Source organism: Limulus polyphemus, unplaced genomic scaffold, assembly GCF_000517525.1.
Source record: "Limulus polyphemus unplaced genomic scaffold, Limulus_polyphemus-2.1.2 Scaffold300, whole genome shotgun sequence".
NCBI classification, from domain to species: domain Eukaryota; kingdom Metazoa; phylum Arthropoda; class Merostomata; order Xiphosura; family Limulidae; genus Limulus; species Limulus polyphemus.
Window position 1 is genome coordinate 465,113 of NW_013665910.1, and position 25,292 is coordinate 490,404.

The 25,292-nt window shown below is 31.9% G+C and overlaps 1 protein-coding gene across 1 annotated transcript in view; it reads left to right on the forward strand.

Moving 5' to 3' along the window:
• LOC106457176 (disheveled-associated activator of morphogenesis 1-like) overlaps positions 1-25,292 on the forward strand; it is a 97,012-nt gene that overhangs the window by 54,712 nt on the left and 17,008 nt on the right. Inside the window, exons 3-17 of the mRNA XM_022383016.1 lie at positions 4,155-4,244; positions 4,782-4,850; positions 6,251-6,339; positions 8,551-8,686; positions 9,622-9,819; positions 11,146-11,360; positions 14,166-14,232; positions 14,895-15,012; positions 16,387-16,519; positions 17,104-17,230; positions 19,229-19,351; positions 19,865-20,018; positions 22,004-22,134; positions 23,916-24,023; positions 24,576-24,776. Coding sequence (XP_022238724.1) covers positions 4,155-4,244; positions 4,782-4,850; positions 6,251-6,339; positions 8,551-8,686; positions 9,622-9,819; positions 11,146-11,360; positions 14,166-14,232; positions 14,895-15,012; positions 16,387-16,519; positions 17,104-17,230; positions 19,229-19,351; positions 19,865-20,018; positions 22,004-22,134; positions 23,916-24,023; positions 24,576-24,776 — 1,959 coding nt within the window. The remainder of the gene's footprint in view (positions 1-4,154; positions 4,245-4,781; positions 4,851-6,250; positions 6,340-8,550; positions 8,687-9,621; positions 9,820-11,145; positions 11,361-14,165; positions 14,233-14,894; positions 15,013-16,386; positions 16,520-17,103; positions 17,231-19,228; positions 19,352-19,864; positions 20,019-22,003; positions 22,135-23,915; positions 24,024-24,575; positions 24,777-25,292) is intronic.

The following is a 25,292-nucleotide window of genomic DNA, read 5'->3' on the forward strand; positions in this document are numbered from 1 at the left end:
ATGTAGTGAAAACCTCCCTATATATTGAGAAGACCGATTACAGGGGTCCGGCATGACCAGGTGGTTAGAGTGCTCGACTCGCAATCTGCGGGTTCGAATCCCCATCACACCAAACATGCTCGCCCTTTCAGCCGTGGGGGCGTTATAATGTGACGTTCAATCTCACAATTCGTTGTTAAAAGAGTTAGCGGTAGGTGATGATGACTAGCTGCCTTCCCTGTAAATTAGGGACGGCTAGCGCAGATAACCCTCGTGTAGCTTTGCACGAAATTCAAAACAACCAGCCAACCGATTGTAGTAGGTAATAAATTACTAAAAATTTAAGTGACTTTTTTGGACATATTGTTAAACCTTTTTTTTTTATCTCATATTCCGAGTCTTATTAGGGGCGATTTTGGATTTGTTGAAAAATTGCCAAAAAATTAGAAGAAAATCAGTTTTGTTTCTTTTTACGTGGTAGACGTGGACTTAAAGCTGTGGAAGGTTTTCTAGATAAATGCTAAGAATTAATTCATCTCAGGTTTAATAAAGGTTTTATCTTAAAAGATTTAGATATTGTATTAAAAATGTTTTTTTTTTTTACTTATGAGGAACAAATCTTTCATCATATTTTTGGTAGCGCAATGGGCACAAAATTGTTCCAATTTATGCTAATATCACTATGGGATATTTCTAATTACAGTTATCAAATATACTACCTAATAATTTTAAAGAGAATTTTTTAGTTCACGCAAAAACGTTTTGGAATAGATTTTTGAACGATTCCTTTGTAATATGGGAAGATACTAACGATATTAGAAAGTTTGTTGGAATGTTAAATTCAATATACAAGAAAATCAACCTGCTTTTTGAAAGAAATAATAAAGTCTTGTCCTTTTTGAAAGTATTGGTAAGTGTTTCGACAAAAATGAAATTCTTACATTTTTTACAAACCCACAAACTTGCATCAATATGTATATATTTTTTTGTCATCATCCAAAACATATAAAATTGAATATTCCTGTAAATCTTGCCTTTTGATTATATCGCTTGGTTTTTAATGAAGAAACAAGAGTTAACAGATAATTAGAAATAAATAAAAAATTCTTAGTTCGGTGTCACTATTTAGAAAAACTATATTAAGAGGTTTTGAAATTGCTAAGAGTAACTTTTTAATAAAAACATTTAAACAGAGATTAGTAAACTTAAACAGAATATTATACGTTATATTGTGGCTTTTTGTCCAAATATACATATTGATATTTCATTTGTTAATACCCAGTCAAAACAAACGGTAGATATAAAAAAAAAAAACTGAAAGATGTATTAAAACACAATAAAATTATTTAATCAAGAAGACAACCTAATTTTTTTTATAGATTATTGAATACACCTAAAAAAATATTATTTTAAACAAGGTATTTTCAGCTGTGAAAGAAAGAACTGTGCTTTATTTAATTTAGGTAACATGAAAACTACCAAAACAATAAAGAACAATAATAAAGAAATTTTGTATCTCGATAATAGCTCATTTAATTACAATTCTGAAAACGTGACATATCTTTTAGAATGTGTAAACTGTGCTGAATGATATATTCGTGAAACGATGAATTTAAGAATAAGGATAAATTTACATAGATTACATGTCACGAAAAAAAAAAAACTCTCTATATGACAGCAAACATTTTAATTAAAATTCCAAAAGAACCATATTTTCATATTTTGCCACTTGGGATATGTGATATAAAACACAAAAGATTATTTTTCGAAAAATACTTTATACATTTTTTGGCACAAGTGTTAAATAGATAGAAGTGAGAGGGCGGAAGTAACTGGTTTTGTAAAGTCAGTAGGAATTACGAAACCGTGAAAACTGTTACTAAGACTTACAGAAAAGACAAAGTAAGAAAGAGGTGTGAAATTATGGAAAATAAATAAATTGCATTTCTATAATAATAATAATAATAGAGAATGTAATAAAAATAAGATTTTAATTTAAAAAGGAAAGTATACTGAATAAATTCTGAATAATTTTATTCGTTTTTGAGCATCTTAATGTACTTAATTTATACATGGTGTATATTATGTTTGTACACTTAGAAAATATGTGTGTTTGATTTAGATTATTTATGTTTAGTTGAAAAACGGTATCTAAATGTTTTTGTTATAGATTCTCAGTAACATTAAGTACTGAAGACTGACCTTTGAAGTCACTATACCGGTTCAAGAAATTAATAAAGGAGGGGAAAAAATAGAAAAGATATGGACTTGGTTGCATTTCACAACGCCCATGTTGGATAGGCTTACTATATCATAAGTTTATGAAATTATGTAGCAGTGAAGATCTTGTTGCAGCACTTGTAACATTGTATTACTCGTCAAAGTATCAATAAGAACAAACAAAGTATGTTTATTTCGTTATTATGTCGCAGGCGAATCCTATTTTTATACAAGTGGCTCAATCGAATTCTTAATATTTTGAAGAACTTGTAAGTTGAAAATGTTAATACCCATATGTGGATTACCCCAAAATAGACATCTAATATAAACAGTTTATTTCCCCAAAATAGTCATCTAATATAAACAGTTTATTACCCCAAAATAGACATCTAATATAAACAGTTTATGTCAATTTTCTTCACTCAAAAAGCGCTCCTTATATGCGAGAATGTTTTATTTCCCCTAACTTGCTCCTATATCTATATTTGCTATTTTAAATAAATTCGATTAAATTCGTACTTTGAATCTGTTATTTGGCACACTAGGGTATAATAGTAACGATTGATATATTTTATCTGGTAGTTCAAAGCCCCACCTTTTTTGTAACCTCGTCAACTTGTTATAACAAATTCGATAGCCTAAGTTGCATAAAAGTTTATTCTTAAACATAATATAAACTGAGAAAATTACTGATCCATTTAAACATTGTGTTAAGCGTCGGAAAGTAATTTGTTTCCTGTGGTTTTCTGATCTACTAACATGAAGTGGTACTGAAAAATATTATCGAGCATATTAATAACTAGTTTATGACGTATATATAAAACTTGTGTTGTAAACAATTACACTATATGAATGCCAAAATCTCAAATTTCAACTTCAGCCTCTTATCTACATCACGAGCGGGGTGAGGAGACTCTAATAGATCTTATACCGAAACAATCGTCACGAATGAACGATACGCTACATTAGTAAGCTAGTCGGTCAGAGATGGCGATGGGATCTTATCATCATTTACATTCGTAGTTGTGGTTTATTTTTAACATTAGTTAAGTTAATTGAATCTTAAGAGATTCTGAGTATGAGTGAGTTATTATGTTCATATCAAGTTTAGGCTCAAGAACTATTTGAAACATTCGGGTATCAACGCCATCTCTTGGTCACTGTTGACGAATCAAAAGTTTACGAAAGTGGTTGGCAGCAAGCGCCATGGAATAAATAGGGAATTGCTGGATTGAAATGACGTTAACAATTCTACAGTTAACAACTCATCTACGTATGTGCATAACTCGTCGCTTCACGAACGTGTAAAGATATCAAAAGATTTAAGATGAAACATTTTTATGAAGCAACCTTAGAGATTGACGTAACTAAGTTCTTTAATTAATATCGCATGGCCAGGAGGTTAGGGCGCTCGACTCGCAATCTGAGGATCGCGGGTTCAAATCCCCATCCCACCAAACATGTTTACCCTATCAGCCATGGGGGCGTTATAATGTGACGGTCAATCCCACTATTCATTGGTAAAACAGTGGCCCAAGAGCTGGCGGTGGGTGGTGATGACTAGCTGTCTTCCCTCTAGTCTTACACTGCTAAATTAGAGACGGCTAGCGCAGACAGCCCTCGTGTAGCTTTGCGCGAAATTCAAAACAAACAAACTATTCCTCACAACATGTTTATTTCTTTTCTGTACTCGTGAGTGAAATTGGACCTGTTGTTTTCATGCACTTACGATGATTGCAAACTAGTAATTAAAATCTGCATTCGTAGATAATGCTAGGTTTAAGTAAAACACTATTCCTGTTATTTAAAAAGTTATATAAATGTACACAAATGTATATAATAAATGTAAATGTATATAAGTATTTAAAAATTAAGTTAGTGTTTTATTTGTTGCTGGCAAAGATCTTGCGTAAATATTCTGCTCCTTGATTTATACCTTTATTCTACGTTTCCAGGAAGAATTAGATCTGACAGCAGCTAAAAAGGAAATCATGTTCAGCTTACCACCGGAAAAGAAATGGCAGCTTTACTTAAGCAAGAAAACGGTAGGAGTAATTACATCATAAATTACATCTATTTAAGTGCAGTTTGGGATTTATTCTAGTTTCGATAATTACAATAAAACTATTAAGGAAACTATCTATTAATTTCCTACTTAATCGTAATGTGATTTCGAATAGAAAAATCAACGCTTGTCTGTGGGAAAACTTTTCTTGGCGGCGCATCTTCAACGAAAAATTATGATTATACTTTTAATTCATTCACACACACTTTGATTTTTCAGTCTTAGCTTAGTACGAGATTAGTAACCTATAATATCACACCTAAGTGTTTTATTGTAGTGGAATCATTCTGGCTATTATCGTTGTTTTATGCACAACTTTAAAAACAACGGACAAAACATTTATGAAATCTTGGTACTTTTAGTTAATCGGCCTACTACTGTGTGCGTAGAATAATTCTGATCATATTTCTCATGAAAGTTGAAAATTACAGCTGGCTTGAGCCAAAACTTCTAAGTTATTATAGTCTAATTATAGAAAGTCAATTATAAATGTAAATATTTTTATTTCCAATTTTAGGAACAACAAGAGTCGTCATCGGCTCATTTTTCTGATTATTATGTGGAAAGGGTGAATTCCATGTCAATGGTGAGTTTCATACATAAATCCCATGTCAATGGTGAGTTTCATACATAAATTCCATGTCAATGGTGAGTTGCATACATAAATATAATAATTGTAAGTTCAGTCAGCTATTCATCTGCAAAAATAAAAAAAAATTAATTCTTGGCTTAATAGAGCCAGTTGTCGTTTCTCGATTACTTAAATGAGTTTTAAACAAGCTGATTTGGTTAATTAGTCAACAATCTTTCTCTGAATTTTCTAGAATTTAGTCAAACGCTATAATCGTGTCAGAAACATATTTCAAAGTTAAATACATTTATTATTTAAAAATTAGCTTTAAATAAAACCAATTTATTAATCAACAATTTCCTGAAAGTTTCAAAATTGTTTATTCTACTTTAAATTTTTCTTCAGCAACAGCTACAATTACTGGAATTGAACTTTGAGTGTATGCCCTTTACGTTATGGCCTTCGCCAAAAATCTCCATTGTGACACATTTACTCAAAAAAAAGATCACAGCGAAGTCAGATACAAATATTCATGGGTCTATATTGGGTACTTTTTTAAGGTCAATTTAAATTGAAAAATTATTATTTAACCTAGTTCAGCCTTTTTTTTCAATTTTTTTGTTGTTGTTGTTGCTTTTGGACACCAATGAGGCCAGGTGTGAATCAATGTGTTTATTTTCATCTGCGTGTTGGCAGGACTGAGTGACTATTATCAGGTGTCGAACTTTTCGGTTTAATGTAGCATTTCAAAGTGTCAACTAATAATTTAAAATTTATTTTTCAAATAGCTAAAGACAATATCTCACTGGAACAGACGATTAAGTAGTGTCCTATTATTTTGTTCAACGTTTTATGAAAAACTAGCAAGCAACGCCAAATGTTCATAATCTAACTATTATAACTATCTTTTCTCTATATTGGACAGCAAAACTTATTTCTTGGTATACACAAAAAGTCACAATCATGACTAGATATCGCGTGAAACCCGTAGCATTAAAATTTTATCAAGTTTATCTTTCAATCATATTAACTACGGCTAAATATATTTTATAACGTACATGCAATTTGCCAAGTACAATCATTGTTTTGTTTCCCAAGCCTCTCATGTATGCAAACTCGTGCTCTAATCCCCATAAATACTCTGAATTTCAAATTTTAACAATTAAAATAAAGCAACAAACTATCCTATTTATTATTGAAACATTTGCATATTTGTCTTCAAAGTTAGTAGAACTAAGGAATATGATGTATTGGGAAATGTAATTATGTGTTGTTCGTGTGGAAAACAACGTTTGCTTTGTAGTTTTTCCTATAACGTTGTTCTTTTTTCTCCTGCACGTGAAATGTTGTGTGCAGATTAGTATACTAAACCTAAAAGCCAAATATAACTTAAATATTATCCTTTATTTTTTTAGCTTCTTTTTCCCAGAGACCAGGAGGAAATTACACTTAGAGTCCAGCTTCTGGATAATCTGAAAACAGCATTACGTACACAACCAAACAGGTATTAAATGTACATTCGTAATAGCTGTGTTTTTGGTGTTGTTGTTCTGAATTGACAGAAATATTACGAACAAGCCTGCATCCACAAATAAATGCACAGGCATGCATTAAGATTTAGATGTCTATGTTTACATATAAATCTGTTGGAGATAGTCGAAAAACCTGATCACTGTTGCAGGAATCGATCAGTTGGGGATACAATGAACATTTATTAAATTTTTGACTGATTATGAAGGCAACAAATTATATTTTACCCCCAAATCACCAGTCAATAATTGTTTTATTCTGTCACAATATAGCAACCCATCATCATGTGATCATATCAATTAAAGTAAACAGTACACATCGCATAACTTTAGCACAAAATTTGCCTAGAATACTGGAGAGATTTCCGAAGTTGTTTGTAAATTAGCCCAAATGAATCAGTGTGTTTTCACTGTGTCTGCAAATTTCTGTTATCTAAACAACTCCGCAGCTCTTCATCTGTGAGTAATTAAAATCTAATCCCATGTGATATGTCTACATTAATTTTACAGGTTTGAGCAAATTGTTTGTAATTTGGCCTAAATGAATTAGCGTGTTTTCACCATGCTATTAAGAGTTGTTTGTAAAGTTCTGCTACGACGTATACATATATGGCAACGGCATCGACAACTGGGCAACATTGACGCAAGTTGTTATCCAGTTTTCAATGCAACATTTAAAAATGTTTCATACCACGTGATGCGCTCTCAGCCAATCACGACAGATAATTTATGCTAAGAGATAAAATAATGACGTTTATTGCATCTTAAAGGCAAGCCACAATTTACCAATTGGCAGACATATTACCTTGTAACTGCCACTGTTGATTGACTCCTGTGACAGAAGATGCTTTGAAAGAAATATTTCTTTGTTTAAGACTATTCTACTAGACAAGTGCCCACTGTCACATCCCATTGAAATTTAGATATATTTTGCTCATATTTAATCTTTTGTAGATTAACCATGATCGGTCTATATCGCTGTATTTATATGGCTAACAGTCGTCCGATTTTAAGTTTGATCTATGTACATAACTTGCTTCTAATCAGAACTTAATATGAATGATCAATATGTTGGCCATCTACAAATGAAAGGACTCGTATACATCACATTTCATAACTTCTTTGAAGGGGGCCCTTCCCCCCACCCCACCCCCAAAACACACATAAATAATATGTGTATGAAATATAGTTAAATGTAATTTTATGGAGTGGAAAGAAAAAAACTGCAGTCACAAAATAAACATCCAACACTGGCGCACGAATCATAAGGTGGGACATTATATAATGTTCCCTGGTTTTCGGAGATACTGGCGAAAGTAAAGCCCAAATTGCGTTGAAAATACACCGTCTATCCAGTTTAACCTCAACTTTAACGGCCTTACATGCTTAGAAGAAAGAAGAAAAAAACGGAGCAGATGTGGGTACTCTAGCCCACAATGCCCCACATCTTTGCCACTTTTCGCTGTCTACAGCCAGATGTGGGTACTCTAGCCCACAATGCCCCACATCTTTGCCACTTTTTCGCTGTCTACAGCCAGATGTGGGTACTCTAGCCCACAATGCCCCACATCTTTGCCACTTTTCGCTGTCTACAGCCAGATGTGGGTACTCTAGCCCACAATGCCCCACATATTTGCCACTTTTCGCTGTCTACAGCCAGATGTGGGAAAGTAGTTGCTCACAAAAATAATAAATATATAAAATAAAAACAATAAATAAAATAAAAATGGGTGTAGTTAATGTTTTCTTGCACAATCAACTCGTGGAGTCACCCTACGCCCCTGTTTTGAATACCACAATATAAGCTTACATTTCTATGATTGTGTACCGTGGTGCAGGTGTACATTTATTTGATTGCTTAACATAATACAGATGTACCTTTTGTCCGATTTGTAAAAAAAAGTTCGTGAACATTTTTGAAGGGGTATAGTATAGGTGCATATTTTTTAATTGTGTAGTGTAGTATAGTTTTACATTTCTGTGACTGTTTAGCGCAGTATAGGTGTATATGTGTTTCAGCTGTTTAGTATAATACAAATGCGTACGTTTCTTTGTTTGTTTAGCGTATACGTGTCTACTTGTTTTTCTTGTATGGTAGTACAGACGCACATTTCTTTCATTGAATAGTGTAGTACGTGTGTATCTTGTTTGATTGTGTATCTATTAAAAGTATAATTTTTTTTCAGCTTTGTAATGCGTTTTTTGGAGCAAGATGGGCTGGTATGCTTGTTGAATTTTCTCACGAACATGGAATACGACACATCGGAGAGTGCCATCCACACATCTGTGATCGGTTGCGTAAAGGCTTTGATGAACAACTCTGTAAGTTTGTTTACTAAATGCAAGTAACGCTGATGTGTTTTTGTCTTGCTCCAGTCACTGAAGTATTGGTTAAAACACATCTTTTTAAATTTGAGTATTACATTGTATTGTTACTGTATGGTAAGCGTATATCAAGAATTCTGCTGTATTGCTTAAAAAATAAAATTGTTCTTATAGTTCTAATTGTTAAAACCCGATGACCAGATGTGATCTTCTATTATCAACATTATTATTATTCAAAATATAAACAAAATAATTTTCATCGTTACTAATACACTTTGTTACTTAGCAAACCTTAGAGTAACTTTTGTGTTTGTATAGAAAACCTAACAATACTAATATGACTTTCAATTGTTAGTATATAATTAGTTAGTTTCAAACTTATCTATAGAACATCCACTTACCGCAGAGTAATAACCGGGTCAAATGTCTCTACTCTTTCTATCTTCAGACATCAACTGACGGTAGATGAACATTTCAACTAATTTTGTTATTTATACATTACCTCACGGCATAGTAGTGACGAGACGGTTTCTGAACCCCTTTCTTTACACACTAACTCGCAGGTGCCTCAACTCTTTCTTTATTGTCAACTCACGACAGAGCTGGAACTAAACAATGTATGAACTCTTTCTTCCTTACAACACTTCCCGGCAAAGCAAGAACTGGACAAATGCCTCAACTTTTTATTTGTTCTTAACATACCAACTCACGACAGAGTAAGAACTGGACAAATGCCTCAACTTTTTATTTGTTCTTAACATACCAACTCACGACAGAGTAAGAACTGGACAAATGCCTCAACTTTTTATTTGTTCTTAACACACCAACTCACGACAGAGTAAGAACTGGACAAATGACTCAACTCTTTCTTTGTTTAGATATCAATTCGCGACAGTTTATAAGGATAAATGTCTCAATTCTTTATTTCCCAGAGTGGAAGATCCCACGTTCTAGCCCACCCTGAAGCAATCAACACCATATCTCGGAGTCTTGCTACAGATAACATCAAGGCTAAAATCGCTGTGTTGGAAATTTTGGGGGCTGTTTGTTTGGTTCCCGGCGGTCATCGCAAAGTTTTAGAAGCAATGTTGTATTTTCAGAAGTTTGCGTACGAAAGAACGAGATTTCAGGTACGAATTAAAGTCTATTTAAACATATTATATGATAACTTTTAACTTGTTATATCCCACTTTATAACTTATCCCAGATTATAACTTAAGTTATTAGGGTATTATTTGATAAAACGTTTAATTTGGATACGCTTAAAGAAAAGTTACTCAAAATCAATTTCAGTTTTTGTTCAGAAATCATGCTTTTGTTCTTTCTTCAAAATCGTCTTATTAATTTTGTTCGATCTTTTAAATCAATTTCTTTTTAGATTGTACAAAATCAAACTTTTTTTGATAAACAAATTAATAATTAGTATTTATGCTATTAACATTTCAACTCAGCCTTTATGTTTAACTTTTTTGTTTGGATGCACCTTTAGTACAATGACATTTCTAACCACAAGGATTGGCCAACAGATGTATTGGGACAAAATTATTCAAACTAGTATTTGTAATCCCTAAATAATACACTTCGAAATCCAAAGTATAAGTTCTATAATATGAAATAATATAAAAAAATACTACTACTTATAAGTTATCTTTTTTTGATGTTTGTAGTTTTCAAACCACTGAAGTTATTGAGCAAATATTCGTAATATACGCAATTAACTAGATTTTTCATGATGTTTGTAATATTCTTATAATATTCTATATCATAAATTATTGAACTTACCAAAGTGTATGTATTTGAATTAACCCTGATTCTTGGTAGTACTGGTTATGCCATAGGAAAAGACCACCTGGCGGAATCCATGTTTAGTGGATCTGATGATCATCCTTATAAAGTTTAAACTTAAGCGGATATTTAAACAAAGTAACCTACATATGTATAATACATACATAGAGTGTTTCAAAGTATGTTATGTTTTCCATGTAAATGTTTTAAAAGGAATATATACTGACGTTCTTAGCAGCTCCCAAAAAGACAATCTAACTTTTTGAGTTCCTATTTAAGTATTTTTTTTAACTTGGAGGAAATTACTCTGGTATAACAAAATTGTCAAATTATTATTATTATTGTATAGGCAACAATTATTTCTAAGACTTTGTTGTTCGTGTATTCATAAGTTGCAAATTTCGATAGCTTAATGATTTTCAGAACCTAATTTGGCTATTGTTCTTAAATGTGTATTTCATAGTTATTTCCTACTTAAGTTAATTTCTTTATTTCATGTTAATCAAACTATAAATATTGCCATAATTATATCTATATTCAACATGTTTCGTGAAGTTTTAAATTGTTATTTTGAATTTATTTTTAATCCTGCAGTAAATATCCAATGTTCTTCAAACTTTAAAAATTCTAAACTTAGACCTAATTTCTGTATTACTTTTGTTGCATGATAGACTATAGTGAATGATTTGGATCGGAGTACTGGACTTTACAAGGAAAAAGTGGGACTAAATACAGCTATCATGTCTTTCATCAATGCCATTATCAACTACGGACCCGGACAAGATCACCTGGAGTTTCGTCTTCACCTGCGATACGAGTTTTTGATGCTGGGAATTCAGCCTGTCATTGATAAGCTACGCACTTATGAGAATGGGACTCTTGATAGGTTAGTTTTGTTCTGTAGAATTGATACTTTAAACCGTCGGTTCTTGGTGAAACTCCATAATTACAGAATTGAGGAAAAACAAGACCCAAATACACCATTTATTCACGACCACGGTTTCGCCAGAAAAGGCTTCATCAGCTACCTGACGATGAAGGTCGTGAATAAATGATGTATTTGTGAAACGTACAACTGTCTTGTTTTTCCTCAATTCTGGAGTTTTGTTGTTTCTAGGTTTATAGAACCAAAGGTTGTTTTAGCTCTTTCAACTTTTGTCATCGTCAACGGATTATTCTTGTCTCGTTCGTGAAGTTTTAAATTGTTATTTTGAATGTATTTTTAATCCTGCACTAATTATTCTGGTTATTTGTTTGTTGTGTACAACAATAACTAGCCACTTCATAAATTAAACCAACACCCTTTTTTTCACTCAGAATTCAGAAATAGCACTTACTTTTACCTAATGTTTCAGCTTCAAATAATTTTTAATTTTACCTCGAGTTTGGTGAGAACCAACCACTTTAAAAGTTTAAATAACAATTACCTACATAGCTTCGATTTAGTCTGGTAAAATACGTTTGTAGTAATACATTAAACAGTTGGAAAATCTCTAAATTAACGTGCTTAAGAATTGTTGTTGTTTTTCTACAAAATTAATTTTATATTCTTTCACCAACAAAAATCAGTTTGGAAAGTTTTAAAATTGAAGATAGCTACACAATATAAACCTCACGTGCCTAAACTTATAACAACTTGAAAATATATGACCAAGTGGAAATCTGAATTTTGGTTTTAGTCTTCTGATACTAGTAGAGTCTGTCATCTAAATGTTACAGCCACAATGTGGAATCGGTCATGCATGACTGTAGATTTATAGTCACTGATTGATTTCACCTCATATCTCTAACGTATATACAGTGTAAACTACTTTAAATCGATAGGAGTGTGCCTTCTCATCAGACTTTCTAAATCACTGTAGGACTTCATTAAGGACTCCACAGATTTTCCTGGTTAGTATTTTGGCTCAATTCTGTCGAGTGCGTTAGCATCAGAAATGAGATTCTTATTTTTGCTTCAGTGTAAGGGTGAAGAGCATGAACTGAAGTAGGGAGAGATTAATATCAGTCTGTAAGTTGGTGAATTATTAATTATAATTACAGTTTTATAATTAATATGACAAAGTAGAAGTAGTTGCCAACTCGGTTTAACCGTCCCCATAATAATATTACAAAACTTCTACTACATTTTAAAGCAATAATAGTAATTAATATTTATTTTAACTGTTGACACAAATGCTTTTCATAAAGAAGGTTTATTCGTGATGTTCGACAAACATGGGCTGAGTGCAACCTAGTGGTTAGCATGTTGGACTGTGGAACCATGGTTCGTACCCCATTACTATAAAAACAAAAAAATCGCGTTCTACACTTTGGGGCCGTGAGTACGTTATAAGAGTAACGGTCAGATGTCACTATTCAATAAGTCTATCACTTACATTAGGGATAACCAACGTAGATAACCCTTTGTTCGAAATCCAATAAACAGCAACAACAATCACCAAAAACATGTTTGAGACCATTACTATTTCTTGATGTAGGCCAAAAGTCGTAATGTTATATTATAGAAACATGTTAAAAGAGTAAAAAAGTTTACTTGTATGTTCTTGAATCTAACATAAAAAAATGGTTGTTATTAAAGGTTTTATTATTATTATAGCAAATGTGTCCAAAGTAATTTACCTAAAATCTCCAAAACCAACAATACAATAATTTTACTGCTATCTACATTTTTTGATTTGGTTTTAAAAAAATGGAAATTAATTTTATATTTTCTACCACTGACTGAGAGTTTTTAAGTTTCGAAAATGAATAATTTTACGCAAGAAAAAAAAATGCTACACTGCAAATTAATTTTTCAACAAGTAACTTTTTTTATTGCTAACAAAGCTTGATCAGTTCCCACTGTAATTAGAAAGATATTATTCGTTTTAACACTTTTTTTCAATAGTATTTTTCGTGTTTCAGGACAGCTTTTAACGCTACTGCTATTGTGGTAATGTAAAGAATAAATGTACAATAAATAAAAAAATAGTATTACCATGATAACTTCCTTATTAGCTGTTCATCTGCGAATTCATTTGAATTATTTATGTTCACCATGTTGTGTTTATCTTAAGTGATACAATGTGTTTGATATACATTGGTTTAATGACTTTGTTCTCCTGTTTTAACTTACAACACTTTTGGCCAATAAAATAATTCAAGAAGATTTTAACGAATCAAAATGTTATTACGTGAAAGTGAAAAATGTTCAGAAAGCCACATAGAAAGGAAACTTAAGCTAGTTAAAACTTTAAAAAAGAAATCGTGTAGCCATTTAATTTAGATGTTTTATAAAGTTGTAAGACGGTTAAAAATATTAATGAATTTATTTGCTTGTTTTTTCTAAATGCGACGATTTCTAAGTTCAACTCGTTCGTAAACAGTGTGGTTAAGATAAGTCGGAGGTTAAGATGAGTCAATTAGCACTGTGAGAGAACATGCTATAAAATAAACATCAGTTTGAACGTTGCTGTGCTCCCAGGAAGGATCGAACCTCGAATTTAAGTGTTATAAGCCCTCAGTCTTACCACTGAACTATCGGGGGGGGTCTCATTCAGTTTTATAAATATCAGTAGATTTATCTATAGGTTTCGATGGCACAAATATCTGTGTATGTGTGTAATTTTAACACTTATATATGATAAAGTGTTGTAGTGGGTTTCGCAAAAACATTTCGATGAATATTTTGTTTAAATTTTTTCGATAGGCATCTTAATATATTTGAGATGGTCCGAAACGATGATGAAAAAGAACTGGCTCGTAAATTTGATGTGGTAAGTGTATTGTTAACTGTTGGTAATTTATTCATATTCTATTTGTACGTATTTGTTATCTAGTGATCGGTATTAAACAGAAAATAAAAGTTCCATTGTAATAGCGTTAACTTCTCATTTAAAAAAGCTATACAGACAAATCGGAAAAAATCAAATAGGCAAAGAGTACAACTATTCAAATATACCGATCTTACGTTCCTACTTATAAAGATAATAATACATTGTTTTATCGGTTAGGTTTTCTCCCTGTTAGCAGTACTGTTTAATCAGTTAAGAATTATTGGAAAATACTCTAGAATATCGTTTAATTTTAAGCCTGAAACTTTTCAGTATTCATTACTTTACTTGTTTGTGAATTGATGTATAACGACAATTGAAAGTACGTTTTTATCTATGGAAATAATGTATGACGTTTTAATAGATGTGTGTGTGTACATAGCATAACGTTTCCAGTTTAATTATATTATTAGTTTTGAATATTTTAAATATTTGAAAGCTTTATCTACAGTGCTCGAACGATATAGAAAAGTAACCATAAAAAAAAAAGTCTCAGAACTGCAAGGTGCGGTTTTCAATGAAGCTGTATTAGCTGAAATTTCATTGACTGTAAATCTAATGTTATCGCATTATGAATTACAAAACTTTTTCTTTGTCATTATTAGGCTCATGTGGACACGAAAAGTGCGACAGGAGTATTTGAAGCATTAAAAGAAAAACTTGCTCGCACCGCCGCCTACCCACATTTCCTGTCTTTACTGACACATTGCCTTTTACTTCCAAGTAAGCATAGTAACTGTTGTCAAGATAAATTAATAGATGAACTACATTCTACGCAACCTCGCTAGTTTAAATCGTCATAAGATTTATCCCTAATTAAGTACAGAGGATTGAGTACGTTATATTATAATGGTTGTGGATCTTTACCACGTCGTTACGTCCAGTCGTGCTCTATCTGACGGCTGTACATCTTGACAATAGTCAACGCAATATCCATTGGAAGAGGCTCATTGTTGTCACGGCTGTGATTGTCACTTGACTTGCTGATTTTCATATTCAAAATCGTTTCAACATAACTTATTCTACCCTAAAACTAGACTGAAATATACTTGCGTTGAGCCATTTTCAGTCGGAGGTCGTGATAGTCTATTGTTTGAGGAGTTTTTAATTTGTTAATTTCTTCACCAAGTTAAGTCAAAGATAAATGTATTCGTATTAGATATACATGGTGTCTAAGTTATTTAAACCTACATTTTACCTTAAACATGTCATCATATCTTCATGTATTATTTAGTTTTTGGGGTGATGTGACGCCATATATATCTTTAGCTTAATTTACATTTTACCTTACATGGCGTCATACTGCTTTATTCAAGTTTTGGCTGCTGTGATGTCAATAAGGTTATCAACCGTTCGTAAATATTCGAATAGTTAGTAAAAAGGAAAGTAACGTCTTAACACTGTCTGTAAACCCATAAGTAGCAAACATTGCTTTCACATCATGATGTCAGTAAAAACAGGCCACTGTTTGTCTGTATTTTAGTAAAAACAAAACTGTAAGGACAGCAGTTTTGGACCTCATGCAGTTTGTGTATTTATTTAGGCTTTATCCATGTTTGTAAATAAAATATGTTTCGAGGTATCTGTTTGCTCGCTACCACAAGAAAAAAAGGGGAACATCTGTATTATAGAAAGCTAGAAAACTGTACTTTTTATACAGCTACTACTTAAATGTCATACCTACTGTAACCATAGTTCTAGTGGATGTACAAGTTAATGTATTATATCTTTACGTAATTACAGAAGTAAAAGGGATTTGACATATATACAAAACCCTTATAGTAAAATTGATTTTATGTATAAAATATTTATAGTTGGTTAAAATTTATTATAAACTAATAACTTGCTATTGATGTTTAATCTGTTGTTTTCTGAAGACCAGCTTTATTTCTGTATAGGCTGAAATGTTTCAAACGAAATGCTTAGTTTAACAAAAAAAAACAATTTAATAATTATTGTACTATTTATATTTGAATAATGCTTCATAACGAATAACTTTTTTTATGAAATGGTGAAAAACGTTACACAGATGACGATAATTGTGATTAGTGTTAGGCCTAAGGAATATTTTTCTGTACTCCCCCTCCCCCCTTTTAGTGGATTATGGTGCCTGGCCTCAACATTGGCTGCTGTGTGACCGGATTGTCCAGCAGATAGTCCTACAGGGTGATAATGGAATAGACCCAGATGTGTCCCATGTGGAAATCAACGTAAACGAAATAGTTAAGCTGTAAGCTTTATTAAAATCCATTAGTTTCAAATGAATAGAATCGTGTTCAAAACATAAAGTACAACCGTTTGGTTGAGAGTCTTAATAATTTCTGTAACCGTTTCACTTCATTTGCTGAACTTGTGACAATGTGTTTTAGGAGTTTTGTACTTAACATATTGAAGCCTTGTACTCTGTATTCTAATATGTTTTACTGTCATCTTTAAGAATTCTACATTTTATATACTGGATAAATTGCTATCGTTTTAACTAAATGCACACTATGTATTCTTACCTAGTGTGAACGTCATTTGGACACAGCCAAACGTTCCACAACTGTGTAGTGTTTAGTGGTTTTAAAACACCTTACAAAATAACTTTGTGAAGTTCACGATTATACTGATGAATGAGGTCTTATGTTTCCTGCCAAAAAATGTTAACTTAACGTTGATTCGGACAAAAATTTATGAACATTAAACTTCTTATAAAACGAACAAACTGTTATAATTTTTCGTTAGCTATAGTTATGTGGAGTATCAAAATATTATGGTAGAAAAAGTGTATTTTTAGGCCTTCAGTGAGTTTTATGTTGTAAATAACGACAGTTTGGCTATAGAAGAAGAAGTCCGTTCAGCGAAAGAGAGAGCTGAAGCTTTGGAAATAGAGAATTATGAGTTATTCCTAAAATGTTCGAAGAAGGAACAAGAAGTTGAACAACAGCTGCAAGAAAAGGTAGTTTTTTGCTTTTAGAGAAATTTTCTATTACTAGTTTACCCAATAGAATAATCAGATTTGGTTCAGAAATAAATAATGTTATCAGGCCTGTACGCACAATGTTTGAAAGGGGGTTTCTAATTTGTGAGATCGAAAGCCAATAGATATTGCGCAAAGCATACTAATCCTACGGGGTGGGGGGGAATATGCCTCCAGAAATTTTGTAAAAAAAAATAAAAACATATGTGCTATGATATTAAATCTGAAAGCAATTGAAATGTAAGTTAAACAATTACATGGCTATTCACATAAAATCCACAAACATCCAATTAAAAGTCAACAAATCATCATTCTGTTGTAGCACTGCATGGGTAGCTAAGACTTAAATTAGCAGAATATTTTAGATCATAAAAATAAGGGGTTCTGCGTACATATGTGGTTATTTATCTTTTATTAAACTTACTTACTCAGCATAGTTTTCTGTTAACGAGACCATTGTCGTGAGAACGGAGCACGAAACATAAAACGTTAATAACATTCAAGAACAAACTTTCCATAGGTCGCGGTCAACACCTTTTATTATGATGCATCATCCAAATCTCCTACCTAAAAAGGCGAAATTACTTTAGACAAAACCGAACTTTAAAATCAATATTAAGTTTTAAATTTATTACTCGTCTTTTGTAAAATACGAATATACACGTATCTACATTTTAGATAAGCATATATTGCTAAAACATAAGCTCCTCAAATCAGTTTTAATTTCATATCAGGTGTTAAACATTATAATTATATAAAACTAATATTGTCTACCTACTGACTAGGCCTAATCTGAATATCCATTTAATGGCTCATCTGGTTAACCCATTTCTGGATTATTTTGTATATTAAAAAAAACTAATTGTATTTCAGCGTAGTTTTGTAGTTCATCATTTTCATGGCTGAGAAAAACATTTAACTGTTTTATTTTAAACTTCTCAGATTAATTTTGGTAAGACTTTAATTTTGTATCTGAAGGGAATCATGTCTGTTTTGTTTGTACTTTCCATGATCTTTTGTGAAAAGATAAGTACGTGGTAGAACAACTAAGGAAAATTATTAACATTTGAAAACAATAAATACATGAAGATTTTTATAGTAATTTACCTTTACGTTTTAAGACTTTTAATATGTAATTCAGAATTCAAATAGAAACATTAATTAACACCTACTTATGTATCATAGAAGTAGCTGGAGAGAAGCTACTGGGTTTTAGTCCCCACCTCCGAACGTTCAGAGAAGATAATTGTTCTAGTTTTACTTGCTTTAAACATGTTCTCTCGGATCACAAAACAAGGTTATTAACCCTACTCTCCATTTCACCCTCACTATTGCATTGATTATACATATATATAATGTGTGTGTATGTATGTATAATGTATATTTCTCTCTTTTGACGTCATAGTTTTTATGTGCTAGTTTTGTTAAACAATTACTGTATGAAAAATATTTTGCTGAATAGATAACAGATACCATTCTTTATATAAAACGAGCTATTACAATTCAAATGTTTGTTAATTTCTCAGAGAATTATGAATAGGAAATAAAGGTCTATTTAAAATTTTTCTTTCACTTTACTGTGGAGATAATTCATGTCAATGCTGTTGCATTGTACATTGGTTAAATTAGGTTGGTCAGCTTGTTAAAATACCGTTAACGACGACAAGTTAGTTTGTCTGTCTGATAATACTACGACAATTCAACTTACAAAAAAAATAATCACGTAGTTTAAGACCTGAACATCAACTCAAAGAAATTTCACTTTATTCTTAAGAATATGTAAATTATGCTACATTTGACTAACTTTGTTTACTGTATATATTTGTAATTTGTTAGTCATATGATCTTTTAAGAGTTTTATCTTGTTTAAATCATCTTACTGTTGCAGAACTTTTTATAGTTTAATAAAGAAAGCGTTTATTTTGACTTGATTACATTTTCCAGTTCTTCACGATTCATTTCATTGCTATTTCATAGGAAGATCTTCAGGCAGTTGTAAAGAAGATGAACGTTAAACTAGAAAGAGAAACCGTTGGTCATATTCAGGCTTGTCAGAAGATAGAAGAATTAGAGTACAAATTAGAACAAATATCTCAAGAGGTAAATGTAAAAATCTTTATTAGATCTTGAAAGTTTTTTCACACAAATGCAACCCTTTTCGAGATAGGTATTTTTTTAAAGAAAGATTGATTTAAGTAGGCTTCGTAGTTTGCTTTTGTAATTTATCAATGGTATCAGTTACTATGTAAACACAAAAACTTAATCCTGTGTAAAGTTTAAAATCGTTATTTTGAGTAAACTTAATTGTATTTTAAAAAAGAATACAAAGTTAGGTAATAATACCTTAATTGACTTTGCGTATTTCCTAACTTCAATTTCAATCATGAGTTATAGTAGAATGAAATATTTTTATAAATTCATGAAATGACGCGCGGTTGGGATACGAAGTTGAACACTGCTGAGTGTCGTAGTTGTACTTTTTTCAAGTCATCATGGGTTCAAAACAACGATCTAGTTTTACTGAATCGTTAAACGGCGAAAACGGACATAGTTAAGAAAAATAAACTTTTTTTTTTCAGGAAATCCAAGGTTATTAATCTTGTATTTTTATAGTTCGAGTCGGAGCAACAACAGCAGCGCACCCAAGTGTCGAACTTGATTCATAACGGAAGTCTATCTGATGATACTAAAGTAGAGATTAGTGCTTCAAAATCTGCAGCTCCTCCTCCCCCTCCGCCACCCCCTTCAGTTGCATCTCACAGTTTAGGTGAGTGTGATAATCGAGACTTTTTTTACGATACGTTTAACGTCGCAAAATTGTTTAACTGTACTTGAGCGTTATATGAGTTACAACTGATAACATTACCTTTAGTAAAATTACATTAAGTATATGATCAAAATTTAAACCTTCACTGTTTGATAATTAACACGACAGCACAATAAAGTTAAATATATTAGTATTTTAGACATTGTTAAAAAGACAAACAATGAGTTACAAAGATTACATTATTTACTCTTAGAGTAGCTCATCACAAGGCTAAAGGATGGTGGGTAATATTTTTTATATTTGTTTTTTTTTTTGTGATCGGTGAATTTTTCCAAAAAATAAGTTTAAAATGTGTGTTATAAAACTTAGCCAAACTAATTTTAAATCATCAAAAATACACATACATATCCAACAATACCAACCAGTGCAGATTGATAGGTTATGAGCCATGATAACGTATTACAGAATCAAGTAAAACAGTTAAACTGACTGGTGTTTTGTTTTGTTTTCCCTTCACTTCATCTTTTTTATTTTTTGCTCTGTTGACTCGAGCTTATATCATTACTCTCAATCAGTTTACACTTAACTGGATTGTTGCGAATTGTTGTTGAAGGCAACAGAAAGAATTAAAGGAAAACAATTGTTAGGAAAGTCAAAAAGAGCTTTTTCAGAAAGGAATATATTTTTACAATAATATCAACCAAAAATGTTTTAATTTAAAGTCGAGGGCTTAGATGTTAAACCCTTAATAACTACGAGACAAGTTTTCACAATTTATTAGACTCTTTTACGGTGGTTGCGGCTATAAGGTAGGATTTGTTGCCATGTTTAATTAATAATCTGAACACTAAGTCTGCTACGTCTTGAAATAACTATCACCACCATAAACACAGTCCTCATATATTTCCTCAAGGCGACAGCAAGTGGAAATCCTCAATACCCGCAGTACTTGAAATTCTTTAAGGCAAGATTAGAGTAAATTAATCTATGAAACTTTTTATTCCTTTTTATTATCCATATTTTGTGCGCCAGCAATACCAAGCGTGGGGAGTGCGTATACCCGATTTGATTTTATTATTCATTAGGATTTTTACCAGACTACCCTCAAATATAAATTCTTTTTGGCAGTATTGAGTAAATTAATCTACGAGACCTTAGGCATGGTCAAATGCATCAATCAAAAGTGTTTATTTTTATCACTTAACACGTAAGAGTCCCCCCCCCCGAACAGACTTTCACGCTTTATCAAATGAGGCGCTACTCAAACAGTAAAACAAATCTTGTTTAAGCTATGTAACAAATATACTCCTTTCGCTATTAATAGACATCATTACCTTAGAATAGGAATGTAGATGGCTTAATTACTATTTATTACAGCCTTAAAAGTAGGTGTACCTGCAAGAAATAAACACCGAAAAAGGAAACCCATGGTCACGTGTCTAGGTTCTAGATAGAGAGTACTGAAACGTGTGTCAAATAGTAACAAAACCTGGATTTGATAAATATGCCTTTTTTACTGCTTCTCAACAGTGCATTTTTTGATTATGTCTGATAGATGAAATATCCCCAACACTTCAGGGTGATCTGACTGCAGGCATTTTCTTTTACAAATTACACCTTTTATACTTTGTTGACAAATGGCATTATTTTTAAATATTTTAATTTAATTGTCATGTATGAAATTTATAACGTTGAAATTTGCTATGAATATTGGTTTATTTTGGGTGCAACACTAAACATCTTGATCTTAGTTTACACGATTTTCCATCAATCATATGTAGTGCTGATTTAAACGCCTATATACAATTGATAGTATTAGACTTTATTTATTTGTGTGCATTATAAATACACTGTACATTACAAAAACACGAAACTTTTTCTCTCTGAGCCTTACAAGTATATAATTCCCTTAATGCTACACATAAATTAAATTATGTCATGCTAAAGATAAAAAACTTAATTTAAAGTTGTATTTATATTTCCAGGTGGACCCCCTCCTCCTCCACCACTTCTTTCTTGTAGAGCTAACAATGTTAAACCGTATACACCAATTAAAAAGAATATTCCTTTATCATCAAATCCTCTGAAGTCCTTCAATTGGTCCAAACTTCACGAGGTAAGAATAACTAAACCTGAAATTTACTACATTATGTTAGATTATTCACAATTAACATTTACATTTTGCTTTAGATGTTTAGTGTTCATTAAAAGATTTAATTTTTTTGTGAAATACTATGGGTGATTCAAAATCTTTATCTCAAAAATTTCTTGTTAAACTTTATTCGACGAACCAAAAATTGTGTGTCAGATATCTTCCATTCAAGGTTATTTATATATCGTGCTTTATAATTGGAAAATAATGAAAAATTTGTTTGTATTTAAATGAGAAATTTTTAATGTCTGACAAATAAATTGTTTTTTTAAGAAAATTAGATGTCTAAAATATAGAATAGGAACCCATTTTATATGATACAAAAGTAATTTAGATATTATTAGAACATAAACGTAGTCGTTAAATAATTTCGTTATACTCTAAAGTTTGCAATGCTTCCGATAGGTGGCTATTAGTTTGTCATTCCTGTTTTGTTTTTTTACTTCGATACTTAATGAAATGCGTCAGATTATATTTTTTTATCGGTTTTGTACTTTCATTCAACTATTAATTTATATACCTTATTTTAATAGCATCACTATAAACTTCATTAATTCCAGCCATATGGTGGCTACAAGACGTGGCATGGCCAGGTGGTTAGGGCACTCGACTCGCAATCTGCGGGTTCGATTCCCCGTCCCACCAGACATGCTCGCCCTTTCAGCCGTGGGGGCGTTATAATGAGACGGTCAATTCTACTATTCGTTGGTAAAAGAGTAACCCAAGAGTTGGCGGTAGGTGGTGATGTCTTCCCTTTAGTCTTGCACTAAATTAGGGACGACTAGCGCAGACAGCCCTCGTTTGGCTTTGCGCGAAATTCAAAACAAACAAACAATGGTGGCTACAAAGTTTGCTGTTAAAATATTATGGCAGTTTTGTCTTTTACGAAAAAATTTGCTGCTTCTTTCTTGAAAAAGGAAGTGTTTTAAGATGCCAACTAACCAAACCATGCTTTATATTTCTATTATTAAAAAATATTAATAAAGAATATTGTTGTTTAAACTATTCACTATATTTGGGATTAAAAAATCATGCTAATTATATATGTTTTTTTCTCACATTCCTCTTAGTTTCTCCATTTGCGAATTCAAAATGAAAGACGTGTAAAAATAGCATTTCAGATCTACTTTTTGTTCCCTCTCCCGCATATCACTGCCTTAGAGGACTGTCGTTCAATGCCAGAACTTCTCAGTTGAGACGAACTATGAGAGATAAAATATTCTATGAAACGCTATTTATATAGTACAAGTCTTTAGACATCTGCAGTTAACGTAATTTTTATCATAAAATTTAGCCTATTGGTTTCTAATGCCTCGTCATCTTTAAATTGTAACATTTATTTTTCGTATTTATTTATGACTTTTATATTATTTTCTGCAGTGGCTCACGAGATCATCACGTGATTTTGTTGAACTTTCGTTTCGGTTATTCATAGTGTTTTAAAATTATACTGTTTTACAAAAAATTGAGACATTGCATAAATGAGAAATTGGCGAGTATTTTGTGCAAATACGTTTTAATCCAAATTTTCATTGTATAAGTCACAAAATGAAAGTAGTAAACAGTTCAGACTTCTCATTAAAGTGAGATAAAATGCTCATCGCAATTTATACGGCCCCGTTGATATTGCTACGTTTTATTTGTAATGAAAAATAAGAAAAGCAGTAACGTTTATTAAAGCATTTTACACGAAATACATCTGGTTAGTCTACAATTTGAATGGGCGTGTTGTTTTTTTCCGCCAGAATAAGCTAGAAGGGACAGTGTGGATGGAATTGGATGATACAAAACTCTACAAAGATATTGATTTGAATGAAATGGATAAAATGTTTTCTGCTTACCAAAAACAACAGGTAAGATTACTGATTACAATATTATCTATGACATCTAGGGTCAATTAGAGGGGGGGGGGCATTTGGCCCGGGCCTAAAGCTCAAAGGAGACCTCAAGTTTAAATAATTGTTTTTTGGTTTTTTTTTAATTTGTTGAGTTTCGCGACTTATTTTTATCTGCCTTCTAATCGGACCAAAATGTAATACACTCTCAGCTTAGAACTGCAAATTAAATATTCAAATTATGTTTCGCTTTTCTTTTAGGCTAATGATTGTCTTATTTTGTTTTCATGTGTCATCATTTTTTACTCTTATTATAGCCAGAGACCTCAAAAGATATAAGTGACCCAGGCTTCTTTGAGCCTCTGAGAGGGCCTAATGACATCTTAAGTCAGGCCTTGGCGCATTTATCATGAAAAGACGACAGTATAACACAATGTCTGGTTCAAAAAATAGTTTCAGTACAACTTTAAATGAAATAACTAAGTTCTGAATTTTTAGACGAAGTTATTGATTGGTATTGAAAAACTGTTATTCTGATACTATTAAATAGCATATTTCCCGTTTTCACAGTGTAATGACAGCGTCGAAGATCTAACATCAGTGACGTCACGAATGACACCTCGATCGAGGGAATTCTCTGTGATCGACGGCCGGAGAGCCCAAAATTGCACGATACTCTTGTCTAAGTTAAGACTTTCGAATGAAGACATCTGTAAAATGATTTTAGATATGGACCACAAAGACCAGTTACCTAAAGATATGTTGGAACAGGTAAAACTGGAACAGCTGTACTGTTTGTTCAAATGTCGTATTATCCTTGCTGCATATTTGTTCACTCTTTAACTGTATATGGAATAAAAACGGCGTAGTTAATCTAAATATAATACCTATCTTATGAAACTGTTTTATAATTTTGTTATAAAGTGTGCTTACCTAGTTTATGATAGAAATAATGAGGTACTGCTTCAATTTGCAGACCGTCATAGTTACAAGGTTTATATACAAATTATCGTAATTTCTTTTAACAATTAACAGGTGTCTCTTAAAATTTGAAAATAATATTTTGATAGATAAGCTGTAGATTGAAAAATTACATTAGTATCTTTAAATAGGTATATATTAATAAAATTGGTCTTTTGGATAAACAGTAGAACAACTCCAGTAATGATGGTAAACAGCTCCAGTAATGATGGTAAACGGTAGTAGAACAGCTCCAGTAATGATGGGAAACAGCTCCAGTAATGATGGTAAACAGCTCCAGTAATGATGGTAAACAGTAGTAGAACA